The following is a 15,683-nucleotide window of genomic DNA, read 5'->3' on the forward strand; positions in this document are numbered from 1 at the left end:
GAGCTTTTGTTTTAGGCCGCTTCCCATGAAGATGTATTATGCAACAGTATAGTAATACAGAATACTAATGTTGTGCTGTGCTAATAATATATTGTATACAAATATAATATTGATAATGTTATAATGTAATACAATATAATAATACAATACAATAATGTTATATTTCATATTACATGTAATATTGCTAATAATAAAACAGAATAGTGGCATCATATAATATGGTATTATATATTACAATATACATGGTGAGGCAGCATAACTTCTTTTTTTCAAAACTTAATAAAACCCCTTGTATCAATCAGAATTTTTTTTATATAATGTAGGCGCATACCTATTTCTAGGCGCAAAGATGACTGCAGATGCAGACTGTGGCCAGGAAATCAGAAGATGCTTACTTCTTGGGAGGAGAGCAATGTCCAATCTCGATAAAATAGTAAAGAGTAGAGATATCACTCTGGCAACAAAGATCCGCCTAGTCAAAGCCATGGTATTCCCTGTAGTCACCTACGGATGTGAGAGCTGGACCTTAGGGAAGGCTGAGCGAAGGAAGATTGATGCTTTTGAGCTGTGGTGTTGGAGGAAAGTTCTGAGAGTGCCTTGGACTGCGAGAAGATCCAACCAGTCCATCCTCCAGGAAATAAAGCCCGACTGCTCATTGGAGGGAAGGATACTAGAGACAAAGTTGAAGTACTTTGGCCACATCATGAGGAGACAGCAAAGCCTAGAAAAGACAATTATGCTGGGGAAAGTGGAAGGCAAAAGGAAGAGGGGCCGACCAAGGGCAAGATGGATGGATGGCATCCTTGAAGTGACTGGACTGACCTTGAAGGAGCTGGGGGTGGTGACGGCCGACAGGGAGCTCTAGCGTGGACTGGTCCATGAGGTCACGAAGAGTCGGAGACGACTGAACGAATGAACAACAACAGGCACATACCTAAAGTTTTGTTTTACGTAGTTTTGTAGATCAAATTAGGTAGGTGACGTTCCCCATTCTCCATTCTCCATACACAGAGTAAACCGATTTCTGGCGTTTGTCATGACTCTTGCCAGCATAGCAGGCGTTATGTTGGCAATTTCTTCCTGGATGTTGGTCTTCAAATCTTGTAGGGTCCTTGGACTGGTCACATAAACACGAGATTTCAAAAAAACCCATAGAAAAAAATCACAAGGGGCCAAATCTGGAGAGCGGGCCGACCACTCCAAATCCGCTTGAAAAGTAGGCCTCAGCGGCAAAAGCACGCTCCTCACTGTTCCAATGCATGATGGCGTCTGAACTGTGTCAGGACAAAACTTTATACTCCCGCCTCTCAAACAAGACCACTAGCGCTCCACTAAGTCTTGAGCCGACTGAATGGTGCGCATTTTAAAAAAGGAAATTATGCTGCCTCACCCTGTATAATACAATATATTAATATATAATTCTAATATTGTGCTATGCTAATAATATAATATATTGTATATACATATATTGATAATGTTATAATGTAATACTATATATTACTTTATATTATATTACAATATATTAGAAATAGTTTTCTAAGATCTACAGAGACACTTGCTGGAACACCTCAGCAAGCAAGAGTCCAAAAGTGGCAAGCTCAAACCCAGAACCTCAATCAATGGCTGATACCAAATGAGAGACTCCCTCTTGGGCGCACAGAAAACTGGGCGACTTGGAAAGCGCTGAACAGACTGCGCTCTGGCACCACAAGATGCAGAGCTAACCTTAAGAAATGGGGCTACAAAGTGGAATCCACGACATGCGAGTGTGGAGAAGAGCAAACCACTGACTACCTGCTGCAATGCAACCTGAGCCCTGCTACATGCACAATAGAGGACTATAGTAATATATAATACAAATATTGTGTTGTGCTAATAATATATTGTATACACATACAATATTGATAATGTTATAATGTAATACAATATAATACTAATAATAATGCTTATTTGTTGTCGCTTCTGACTCTTTGTAACCTCATGGACCAGCCCAAGCCAGAACTCCCTGTCAGCTGTCGCCATCCCCAGTTCCTTCAAAGTCAATCCAGTCACTTCAAGGATACCATCCATCCATCTTGCCCTTGGTCGGCCCCTCTTCCTTTTCCCTTCCATTTTCCCCAGCATAATTGTCTTCTCTAAGTTTTCCTGTCTTCTCATGATGTGGCCAAAGTACTTCATCTTTGCCTCTAATATCTTTCCCTCCAATGAGCAGTCAGGCTTTATTTCCTGACTGGTTGCATCTTCTCGCAGTCCAAGACACTCTCAGAACTTTCCTCCAGCACCACAGTTCAAAAGCGTCTTATCTTCTTTTGCTCAGCCTTCCTTATGGCCAGCTCTCACATTCATAGATTACTATGGGGAATACCATTGTTTTAACTGTGCGGATCTTCGTTGCCAGTGTGATGTCTCTAGTCTTCACTATTTTATTGAGATTGGTTATTGGTCTCCTCCCAAGAAGTAAACGTCTTCTGATTTCCTGGCTGATGGCAACCTACCCCAGTATTCTTGCCATGAAAACATTATTATTATTATTATTATTATTATTATTATTATATATTTCATATTACATGTAATATTGCTAATAATATTACAGTATAGAGGTATAGTACAATATAGTAATATATAATACTAATATTGTGCTATGCTAATAATATAATGTATTGTATGTACATATAACTTGTAAGCTGCTCTGAGTCCCAGAGCAGTAGTGTAGTGGCTTGAATACTTCATGCACACTGTAGGGATACCTCTACACCAGGCATGGGAAAACTCCCGCCCTCCAGGTGTTTTGTTAGGAATTGTGGGAGTTGAAGTCCAAAACACCTGGAGGGCCGAAGTTTGTCCGTGCCTGATCTGCACTGGAGACTTAATTCAGTTTGCATCACTTTAACTGGCATACACCCTCTCCCTCTGGAGACCAAGGTTCAAATCCTCGCCCAGTCATGGAAACTCAGTGGGTGACCCTGGGCAAGTCATACTCTTTCAGCCTCAGATCGTGCCATCACCGCTCAAGCAGGGAGCTTTGAAATGATTGAACATAAGCTCTCCGAAGCTTTATGTGTCCCTACTGCCTATTACAGCGAAAGCCTAGCTTTTTGAAACCAAAAGTATTGTCAGGTGTACAATTTTTTTTTTTTTAGAAACAGACCAAAAGTCCAGTGAGTATTTGCATTGCTGAAAAAAAAAACCCACCAGTAGATCTAGGAAACAGCGCCCAAGCACCCCTCCGTGTAATCTCAATTTTCTACTCTAGAAAACTGGTTAAACCTCACAGGACAGTTTTGAATGGTGCAGAGTTGTGAGGAAAATACATACAGTTGGGGGGGGGGGGGGGTATTTAGTCAGATAGCAATTGTACAAGTTCTCCCATTTAAAAAGATGATAGAGGCCTGTAATTGACATCATAGGCAGTCCTCAACGATGAGAGACAACATGAGAAAACACATCCAGAAAATCACATTGTCTGATTTTTAACGAATTTATTTGCAAATTATGGAGACCAGGGTTCAAATCCTCACCCGGCCATGGAAACCCAGCGGGTGACCCTGGGCAAGTCACACTCCCTCAGCCTCGGCAATCCTCTTCTGAATAAATCTTGCCAATAAAGTTTTATTCGTACCTGACCTATGTGATAGAGTTGCCATAGGTCAGAAAAGGCACCCAACAACAATTTTGTAAGGGCCCCCATTCATTTTGAACGGGCTCTGTCTAATGTGTCGATTAATTTGTTTTTAGCCATTCAAAATCATTATAATGATTCAAACTTTTAAAACAAAATTAATGCATAATTCATGTCATTTGAGGCCTCTTCAACTGCCATGGCTCCATGCTGTGGAATCCTAGGATTTGGAATCTGGTGCAGCAAGGAAGGTTAAAACGGCAGTGGGCCATGGCAGTTGAAGTGGTATCAAACTGCATTAATTGGACAGTACAGATAAGTCTGAATTCCCTCCTTTGGGCTTACCACCATCTCAGGGCCGTGAGACTGAACCAAATAGGTACAAATATCTCAATGAATGGCTTAGACAAGAACTTAAACAACCAGGAACAGTTTATTCAAGAAAAGGCTTATCACAACAAACACAAATGCTGGCTCACTGCTTCTAGCAGTGTCACCATTTGTATCTGACTCCAAAACTTCTGGAGCCCTAAAACTACTTTCTCTTCTCTTGTTTCTCTCAGACAGAACTGTGTCTCCCTCAGTACCATTCCACTCAACTGTCAGTAATACATTCAAAACTTCGTCAGTTAAACTGTCCTATGGGCTTTCCCCTTCACCCCGCCCTCCTCAACATTCTCTGGACTGTGATTGGCTGTTTCCTTCTGATTCTGCTGTCAGTCACAATAATCTTAGGTGATATTCCCACTATGGAAGGGTTCATAGTCTGGGTTCAAAGAGCCAAGCCTTAGCCCCCAACTATAGGTATAAAAGAGCCATAGAAGTTGTATTCCAGGTTGAACATCCCTTATCTGGAATTCCAAAACACCCCGAAATCAAAAATTTCCTTCGTGGTTGGCTAAGACAGTGACACCTTTGTTTTCTGATGATTCAATGTACCCAAACCTTATTTCATATACAAATTTAATTTTAAAACATTGCATAACATTGTCTTCAGGCTATATGTATATGGTGCACATAAAACACATATTTCGTGTTTAGACTTGGGTCTCATCTTCCAGAGATAGATACATTTTATATATGTACTAGCCGTCCCCTGTCACGTGTTGCTATGGCCCAGTCTGCTGTGTATATGTGTTTTGTGTGTGTATATATTTCTGTATATGTGTATATGTGTCTTTGCACGTGTGTTGTAGAGTACTTTTTTTTTGCTTTTAAAGTCTCTTCTGCTGTGTTTTTCAGTGTTTTTATGAGTGATGGTCACTCATTGGCCTGATAGGTGGGTTGTGTCCAAATTTGGTGTCAATTTGTCCAGTGGTTTTTGAGTAATGTTAATCCCACAAATGAATATTACATTTTTATTTATATAGATGTATGTATATACAAATCCAGATACTCCAAAATGTGAAATCCAAAATACTTCTGCTTCTAAACATTTCAGATAAGGAATGAACAACGTGTTTAGAAGATAACAACTCTTCCTGAGAGAGAAAAAGACCTACATCTTCCTCATCCCAAATCTGTTCTCTAAGTACCACGTAGAAAAAATACTTTAAATCAATGGGAAAGTCAAGACTGGTATCATTAAGTCTAGCATTATCAGGCCAACCATTGGATTTAGGCCTATATAACCAATCTTCATTCTGACAATGGTCACTTTTTTCAGGAAGATAATGCCCACAACATTGATGGAAATGGAAATTAGTAACAAACAGAAATGCACACACACACACAAATTAAGAATTGACATGGGATTAAATTTACTAAGACTGCAGCTGTATGGTTTTACACAAAAGCCTCAAACTGTCCATAAATATGTGAAGTAGTGATGACAGCTATACTAAGAAAATTTAAATCCTGTATTCAGGTCATTTAAGAGTTGGAACCTAGCTCTGGATTGTTTGCATTGAGAGTGCCGTGTTAACTTTCCTTGCAGGTCATAAGCAAACTGATCAACCCATGACAATACAGGTGGCAAAGAGCCCATCAGATTGTAACACACTATTAGTTGGAAAGTTTTTAAAAGACTTGTAAATTGATAGACATCGGTGTTTGCTCTGCGAATGATTGCCATGCTCTTCTTTCTATGCAAACCGTGAATAAAGGTTTCGTTTTTTTTTTTCCATCCTCTAATCCTGTGAGTTAATTCACTGCAGCCCACCAGGCACAAATCCACTGTTCTTTTGGGGAACAACAATTTCTGGCAACCCAGCTGGGACTTTGGGATTGCTCACTGATACTTTGCAAGTAGTGCCTGGTCTGCATTTTCTCCTGTTGTAGTTAGAGCCGCCGAGGTTGGATGTTCAAGGCATTCTAATATTATTCAAACTGCTTTCTGTCAAGATCCAAAAATGCAAGGGCATTGCCAAACTTGAGCTTATCCTGTAACATAAATTAATTAATTAATACATTAAAAGTTTTTGCAAGCTTCATTAAATATTTTGTATGTACAACAATGGCTAGAAAAAATACAATGTGAGTTTCTCCATACTTCAGCTATGTGAGTGAATTTAAATTATAACAGGCCTGCATATTTTATAAGGGATGTGTTCTGGGGACCCTTTGCGTAATATGATTTCTGTGTAAAACATAGCACCCTCAGCCCCCTTCCACACAGTTGAATAAAATCCCACATTTTCTGATTTGAACTGAAATATATGGCAGTGTGAACTCCGATAACCCAGTTCAAAGCAGACATTGTAGGATTTTCCGCCTTGATATTCCGGGTTATATGGCTGTGTGGAAGGACCCTCAGATGGGTCTTCTCCTTGGCTGGTATGCTACTGAAAGCTGAAAATACAGTACTATAATTAGTCATTAAATTTATTGAAAGAACTGCAGTGTGACCTTTTTATTGTGTTTTTCAAATTCAGCACGCCAAAATATATTTAAAATAGTTGGGGGAGAAAACCCTGTACAAATACCAATGGTATGTCTACAGTTATGGTGCATTTTCCTTTGTAAAGCAAATAGTTTTTGACTGGGGAAACCTAAACCAGGGAAATGGTTCAAGAGAATGGGATAAGATGGTCTCCTTTATTGCTTTATCGCCATTTGGACTGATCTACGCTGCTGGTTGTTTCTATTATTCACAGATTTTCTGTGTTGTGTGATTACTAGCATGAGATCTTAGAACTATTAGAGATTGATTTCACTACAAATGGTATTTTAGAGTCTGATTTATTCATGCAGTGATTCCCTATGAGACTTATCTGACAACAGGCTGTTAGTCTGCATGTGAGTTCAAAATCTAACCTGAGTCACAGTTGTAATGAGAAGTGGTTTAATAGTTGCCTTAGTATTCAATTTGAGGAGATGTTTTCAGGTAGGGCTGATTACTATCATAAATCAAAGTCCAATGAGATAATTATCACTCTGTTTGACACAAGCAGCATTTAAAGGAAAATTTTAAACAGGAGTTCAAGATTGAAACCTTTTAAAAAGGGCAATCACTGTACCTTCACTTCCTCATCAAAGTCCTCCATGGATTCAATCAGTTTCCCAGGTTCATGTTCTCCAAGTGGGAATGGATAATCAGTTCCCAATATTACCTTGTCCTGAAAATCATTTGTTAGTTACATATTTAATGCATTTCTTTACAGAAAGTATGAAATCCAAAAAGTCCGTCATTTTAAATTATAAATTACATCAAATATCTAGTAAACATGCAATGAAAATGCAATTAAAATAAATATCATGGTTAGCTTACTTATAATTATTTCTAAACAGAATATTGGACTCCACTACCAAACCTAATGTCCTAATGTCACTTCTGGGCTGCCCTAAGTCAGAAGGGACTTGAAGGTTCACAACAACAATTCTATTTTTCACATATTGTTTTTACTCTTCAAGGACGGGAAGCTCCTGTTCAGATCTATTTCCAAAATACTCTGATTTTTAAATATTTTTAGAATTCTTCCTTAATTAAAGCAATAGATTGCGGGCAATATCTATCTATATTTATATCTATATCTTCTATCTATCTATATTTATATCTTTATATTTATATATTTATATCTATATTTATATCGATCTATATCTATATTCTATAAATATAATAAAAGTCAGTGTTTGTATGTGGGAATGTGGGTGTGTATGTGGCAGCTTTTTGATTGGCTCCCACTTCCACAGGCCACTGCGACCAGCACAAGTGACTGACCTGGGCCAAACTTGGCACACATAGCCCCCATGACCCACTTTAAGTCCTGGTGTGGTTTGGAGGATCACAGAGGATGGGATCTCCAGTACTTTCATTTGCTTCGGCTCCCATAGACCACTGTACTGTCCACCAATGACAGATCTCGACCAAACTTGGCACACAGAGCGCCCATTATTACAGTATATGCATGTATATGACTAAGTTTCTGTAAGGATCATCTACTGTGTGTGTGTGTTAAGGGAAAAAGCACCTGGGTAATTGAAGCAATCAAGGTTAACAAGCTTGAACCACTCCCTGAATCGGATATAACTTGGAGAGTGTTTTGTAATGGATTTTGGGACTTACTGAAACACTTGCTTCAGAACTTACACAGAGTAAGTTCCAGGCTGAGAGCCTATCATCCTTGTACCATTAGAAGAAAGAAGAAATCTACAAAGAAGATGCATGAATTTAATGCTAAGGACTTTATGTGAGTTTCTTTTTTGCGGATGTACTGAGCTATTTCAAAGCTGGATATTTTGTGTTTTTCGAAGCTACTTATTTGACTCTGTTACTTAAGAGTAAATTTTGATTTTCCCATTTAATTGGCTCATATTTACTCATTGTAGATGAACAAAGGGCTGGGAAGTCTGGACAGGACTGCACGCATTCTGGGTTTGCTTTTGTATAAACCGCAACACCCATGACCCACTCTACATCCTGTTGTTGTTTGAAGGAGGATGGGCCATAGATAATGGGACTTGAAGTACCTTCACACACTTCCTGAGACCACTGCAACCCTCACCACTGATGGATCAAGGTTGAACTTGGCACACAGAGCCCCCATGACCACTCTACATCCTGGTTCGGCTTGCAAGTGGATGGACCATGGATGACAGGACTTGCATATGGAAGTTATAGTTCACCCGCACTTACTGAACCCAGCCAACATTGGATCTAGACTACACTTGCAGCACAGACAAACAACGCTTTACTCAAATAACCCTGGCACCTCTGGGTCCCCAAGCTAGTGAAATTAGAAAATGGACTTTCAAGGTCAAAACTATTGCAGTTCATATGTGTTGTTCTTAATGATCAAATGTGGCCCCAGAAGCTATCTTTTCAGCCTGGCAGTGCCCTAACTCGGTGTTTCTCAAACTGTGCTCCTCCAGGTGTTTTGTACTTCAGCTCCGAGAAATCCCAGCCAGCTTACTGGCTGTTAGGAATTGTGGGAACTGAAATACAAAACATCTGTAGGAGCACAGTTTGAGAAACTCTAGCCTAATCAAAGGATTTCCAAGAAGTTATTGACTGGGGTGCTGGAAAATTATATTTATAGTGCTGTCAGATTCGTGGGACAAACAGACAAACAATTTTACCTTGACCCAGTAGGTCTTTCCAGCTTCTTAGGGTGCATCTACACTATAGAATTAATGCAGTTTGACACCTCTTTAAATGCTGCAATTCAATGCTATGGCATCATAGAAATGATAGCTTGGTGGAAGTACTATTCTCAATTTGCTTTACAACCAGGAGAGTGCTTTAGATTTCATTTCCCAGTTCCCAGACTCTTTGATCCAGGTTCTGCCAGGCTTAAAATATGTTTTTTTTAGGGGAATGGCATTGTCAGATAGAATTACAATGGTGTTTATACAGGCAGTTCTCAAATTATAAACAAGATAGGTTCTGTAGGTTTGTTCTTAAGTTGAATGTGTATGTAGACTTCCCTCACTTCCTGTTGTCTCACCCCTGTTCTTAACTATGATACTTGTAACTTGGGGACTGTCTGTATTTGATGATGCGGAATGTAATTTTTTTGGCTTGTCTGACAAATATTTGTGTTGATTCATAATGTCTCCTGTAGGCGTCACTATGGGGTTTCTAAAAGCAGTGTTCTCAGTACATATTCTGTATCAGAGGACCAGTTCAGCTTTTTGTAAGATACTTTATTTAAACTATGATAAGAAAACTTACGTTATAGAAGAAATGCTTTAACTTCACATCCCTTTTGTTCCTACTGTAATTATAACCCTCCATGATTCATCTCACCATTTTACAATATTTGCCAGGGCAGATATCCAGAGTTCACAAGTCTGACACATGCAATATGGTTTCTCAATGAAAATATGTTTTAATATAATAAATGCTATTTTATCTTAGTTCACATTACTACTAACAAAAAAAATGTCATGGAAAAGTGAACATAGGTCCTTACAACAATCCACACAAGCTTGCACATTTAATTGCTTTTGCACTTTGAGAAAGAATTACCATACATTTCTTCCATCTGTTCTGTGGCCAACCATTTAAATAATAAAAAGACACAGTGATAGTCTAATTTATGATTTTGTTGAATCTATATATATAAATTTGTTAGGGGCATCCAATGAGGAAACAAAACTCAAAAACCCCCCAACGAAACTTAACCAAAATTCCCATGCCCATAACACAACCCACAAGGTACAAACATATCTACTCAAAATGAAAAACAACACAACAACACACTCACAAAATGGCAAAACAACAAAACTAAAAAAAAAACCAACGAAACTTAACCAAAATCCCCGTGCCCATAACACAACCCACAAGGTACAAACATATCTACTCAAAATGAAAAACAACACAACAACACACTCACAAAACGGCAAAACAACAAAACTAAAAAAAACCCCAACGAAACTTAACCAAAATCCCCGTGCCCATAACACAACCCACAAGGTACAAACATATCTACTCAAAATGAAAAACAACACAACAACACACTCACAAAACGGCAAAACAACAAAACTAAAAAAAACCCAACGAAACTTAACCAAAATCCCCGTGCCCATAACACAACCCACAAGGTACAAACATATCTACTCAAAATGAAAAACAACACAACAACACATTCACAAAACGGCAAAACAACAAAACTCAAAAATCTCCCAACGAAACTTAACCAAAATCCCCGTGCCCATAACACAACCCACAAGGTACAAACATACCTACTCAAAATGAAAAACAACACAACAACACACTCACAAAATGGCAAAACAACAAAACTCAAAAATCCCCCAACGAAACTTAACTAAAATCCCCGTGCCAATAACACAACCCACAAGGTACAAACATATCTACTCAAAATGAAAAACAACACAACAACACACTCACAAAACGGCAAAAGAACAAAACTCAAAAAAACCCCAACGAAACTTAACTAAAATCCCCGTGCCCATAACACAACCCACAAGGTACAAACATATCTACTCAAAATGAAAAACAACACAACAACACACTCACAAAACGGCAAAACAACTGAGCATGCGCATTAGCGCCCAGCCGCAAGTTCCCTGGCGCGCGCACATGGCCTTCCGGCCAACGTTCCCTCTGCGGAAACCATGCCCACTCCAAGCCCCGCCGCGCCGCTTCCCGCACACACACACACCCTGCCGCACACACACGCAACCCCATGCTCCATCACTCCCCCGCCGCCGCATACACACACGCAACCCCACTCCCCCCGCCGCCACACACACACACGCAAACCCACGCTCCATCACTCCCCCCACCGCCGCACACACACGCAACCCCACTCCCCCCGCCGCCACACACACACGCAACCCCACTTCCCCCGCCGCCGCACACACACACGCAACCCCACGCTCCATCACTCCCCTGCCCCAATCTTACCTCCTTTTACTTCATGCCACCTCCAAACCCCACCCCGCCCCTTCCCGCCCTGTCAAAATCTAGGAAAGAATGGAAGGAAGGAAAGAAGGAAGAAAGAGAAAGGGAGGTAAAGAAAAAGGGGGAAGGAAGGAAAGTTAGAGGAAGAAGAAAAGAAAAGAAAAGGAAAGATGGAAGGAAAGAAAAGAGAGACAGCAGAAGAGAAAGAAAAAGGGGGAAGGAAGGAAAGAGATAGAGAAAGAAGAGGAGAAGGAAAGATGGGAAGGAAGGAAGGAAGGAAGGAAGGAAGGAGGGAGGGAGGGAGGGAGGGAGGGAAAAAAGGAGAGAAAGAGGGAAGATTGGCCACAGCAACACGTGGCGGGTAACGGTTGTTATTTCTATTATGATGATGATGCTATTGTTCCTCTGAGACCCTTTTAGGGGGAATGGGAGAGGTGTCAAGTCCCAGAGGCAATGCATTGCATTATTGTTATTGTTATGATGGTGGTGAAATAAAAGGAAATAAAAAGTGAAAGAAGGAAGCAAACAGGGAGGGAAGAAAGGCAAAGGAAGAAAGGGGGAGGGAATGAAGGAAAGAGAGAAGGATGAAACCAAGTAGTGAAAGAAGGAAAGAAAGAAAGAGGTAGAGAAGGAAGAAAGGAGAGAAAGGGGGAGGAAAAGGGGGAAGGAATAGGTAGGTACCTCTCTTTCATAATAGTCCAGATATCTACCTCAACTTTGATAAGTTTTACTATAGGCCACAGCAACGCGTGGCAGGGCACAGCTAGTGTTATATAACCTCTAGATGGCAACCTCCCTTTTTTTCCTATTACTGTTTGCTATCAGTGGAACAACTTCTGTTTGTGGTAATTAAGAATGAAAATGATAAAGCATGGTATATAGTAACAAGTTTACAGTGTAATTCTAGAACAAACAAGAGTTTGCACAAGAGAATCATTAATATGGGAAAAAATTGTAAGAGGCTAAGACTGCATACACACTGCAGAAAATATTGCACTTTAGTCCCACATTAACTGCCATGGCTCAATATGATGGAATCCTGAGAGCTGTAGTTTTGCAAGTCCAATAGCTTTCTCTGCCAAAGTGTACTGGTGCCTCATCAAACTACAAATCCCAGGATTCCACAGCATTGAGTCATGGCAGCTTAAACTGATGTCAAACTGTATTGATTTGACAGTGTAGATGTACCCTAAGGCTGGAATGCTATATGTAAAATGCCAGAATGCTAAGATAACACACCAAACCGCCCTTTTTCTTCATAAAGTAATGCAGCTGAGAACTGCATATTTGGAGAGATCGGGGTGATGAAGATATTTGAACTGGATTGGGATTGTGTAATAGCTGGTCTATTTTAACCTTTGTTTTAGCCTTTGTTTTTAACTTTTGTGGTATGAAGTTTTACCTTGGCATTTTAATATATGTGTGTGTGTATAATACTAATAATAAGATATTATAATTATATATTTTATATTACATGTAATATTACTAATAATATGACAATATAATTGTATAGTACAATATAGTGATGTATAGCGCTGATATTGTACTGTGCTCATGGTATAATGTACTGTATGTATGTGTATATATAGTAATAGTAAGCTGCTCTGAGTCACCTTCGGGGTGAGAAGGGTGGCATATAAATAATGCAAATAAATAAATAAATAAATATATTTTAACTTAATCAAGTTTTAATGTATGTTCACTATTATGGGAGTCTTAGGATAGTGATTAGTGTCTATTTGTGTACTTCTTTTTTTTGTCTTTAATGTTGATATGGTCAGTGGACTAATCAATAAACTTTGCTTGCTATATGTAAAATGCTATATTTATTAATCTGTCTAATAGTAAGACCTTTTGACCTCAGCAGGCCTTACTCCAGAGCAGAATTGCACCATACAACTCTAATAGGCTGATTTAATAATAATAATAATAATAATAATAATAATAATACTTTATTTATACCCCGCCTCCATCTCCCCAAGGAACCCGGAGCGGCTTACATGAGGCCAAGCCCAACAATACATCAATAAACAAGAAAGCAATAAACAAAAAATAACAATACAGTTAAATAAATAACATATAAACATTAACATGCAAGGATTTAAAAACCTATGGCCGGGCCAGATGTAATAGTTAAAAATTAAAAAATAAACACTGGACACGAACAAGGTAGGATATACCTAATAGGAGGGTTTTAAAGAAGAGAGGGGAGGTCAATCCAAGCGGATAGTTAAAGTGCATTTGAGGACATTTTGCTGGGAATTATTCCTTATTTCGGGATTTGTCATTCTAAATATTAAAAAGGATGCTTTGTAAGTTATGACAGCTCCTCAGAATACTTCAATATGATGCTATATAGGATGATGGTCTATGCATATAGGATGGAACCAACAGGATGCTAGAAAATTTGGCTGCTCTTAAGAATGATTGCCTTACAAGACTGTCAGGGAGATAAGGCAGCAGGAAAAAGCATGGAGCACAGTGGGTTCAAAGGGAATGAGTCTAACATAATTAAAAGGCTTATTTACTCTGGAGTTTGAAAGAGTAGGAAGGTACAGGGAGCCATTCTGCTTTGAAACATGTAAAGGCTCAGACTGTGCTGTGAGTTAGGACTGCCAGGTGAAAAATAATACAGAGATCCTACACCTTTAATGGTTGTATAGAACAGTGATTTTTGGCAGGTGTTGCTTGCCATGCAGAGCCCCAGCTTTAATACAGATTAAAGGAAGAGAAGCCTTGTTCTGTTTTTCACCTGGCAGCACTAGTATCTCTGTTCTCAAACAGCTGCCTCCCAAAACCAAGATTACAAAAGTGCCAAATTCAACATACTCCAATGAAAGGTCAAAGCTAAAAAAGACAAGGAAAGCCTGTTTGCTCTTCATGTCTTCTTCTGTGTTCACATATAATGTGGTGGTGACTTAATATTCATATCAAATGGGACCCATTCATGAGAGCAACGGAAGTGTGCCTTTTCCTTATCTCCCAACAATCTCCTATAAAAACAATTTTCCAGTTAAATATCAGGTATCAAAAATGCAGAAAGTGTTCCTTAATATTTTTAAAGCCTCCTGTCTAGATCAGGGGTCCACAAACTTTTTAATCAGAGGGCCAGGTCACAGTCCCTCAAACTGTTGGAGGGCCAGATTATAATTTGAAAAAAACATGAATTTCTATGCACGCTGCATATATCTTACTTGTAGTGTAAAAAAACACTTAAAAACAATACAATAATTAAAATGAGGGACAATGTTGACAAATATAAACGTATTTGTATTTCAATGGGAAATGTGGGCCTGCTTTTTGGCTGATGAGATAGGATTGTTGTTATGTGCTTTTAAGTTGTTTCAGACTTAGGTTGACCCTGAGTGAGGGCCGGGTAAATGACCTTGGAGGGCCGCATCCGGCCCCCGGGCCTTAGTTTGAGGACCCTTGCTTTAGATAAAGGAATTGCAAATCTTCCTTCAATTGAAGCTATGAAACAATGCATGTAAAAAAACAAAACACATCCTTTGTAAATTTAGATAATATTTATTTATTTATTTATTTATTTATTTATTTATTTTATTTGGGGGTTCTTTTACCCCGCCCTTCTCACCCCGAAGGGGACTCAGGGCGGCTTACAGGAGCAAGGCACAATTTGGTGCCTGCATCATAAACAATCGTACACAAAATTACACAAAATTACAACAATTTACAGTTGACATGCATACAATATAACCATAAAATCAATGGAAAAGGATAGATCTTTACCGGTATATAACAAGACAATGATTCTTTTCCTTTGTGTTCTTTCTTTTCTCTTTGCATAGCAATTTCTCTAACCCCTCCACTTCTCCACCTCACCACAAAAGTCAACATTGACAGTGAAATACAACACCGCCTGAGCTCTGCGAGTGCAGCATTTTTCCGAATGACATTCATAGGAAGACCAAGGCAGGCCCGTAGCCAGGATTTTGTTTCGGGGGGGGGGGGGGGCTGAATTTTTTTCAGGGGGGGTTTCGGGGGGGGGCTGAATTTTGGGGGGGCTGAGTCCGAGTGAAAGAGGGTCTAGCCTAGCAAACCTTTTGTATCATTACCTCAATACCCCCATGCATATGGGATATATTGAGTATGGTGATCTGATCATGATATGAATAAACGTAACGTGTGTTTTGTGTATTTTTGTAGTTATTTTTTATTTTTTTATTTTTTTTAGGGGTTATTTGGGATTTTAGCATACTTTTTGCTTCTTCTTTTTTCTTTTTTTTCTCTTCATTT

The 15,683-nt window shown here is 39.2% G+C and overlaps 1 protein-coding gene across 1 annotated transcript in view; it reads right to left on the reverse strand.

Moving 5' to 3' along the window:
• Nucleotides 1–4,033: 4,033 nt before the first annotated feature.
• ACMSD (aminocarboxymuconate semialdehyde decarboxylase) overlaps nucleotides 4,034–15,683 on the reverse strand; it is a 39,498-nt gene continuing 27,848 nt past the window's right edge. Inside the window, exons 9-10 of the mRNA XM_060775926.2 lie at nucleotides 7,078–7,176; nucleotides 4,034–6,001 (exon numbers count right to left, since the gene is read on the reverse strand). Of these exons, the coding sequence (XP_060631909.2) occupies nucleotides 5,939–6,001; nucleotides 7,078–7,176 (162 nt within the window). The 3' untranslated portion in view covers nucleotides 4,034–5,938. The remainder of the gene's footprint in view (nucleotides 6,002–7,077; nucleotides 7,177–15,683) is intronic.

Source organism: Anolis sagrei, chromosome 1 (assembly GCF_037176765.1).
Source record: "Anolis sagrei isolate rAnoSag1 chromosome 1, rAnoSag1.mat, whole genome shotgun sequence".
NCBI classification, from domain to species: Eukaryota; Metazoa; Chordata; class Lepidosauria; order Squamata; family Dactyloidae; genus Anolis; species Anolis sagrei.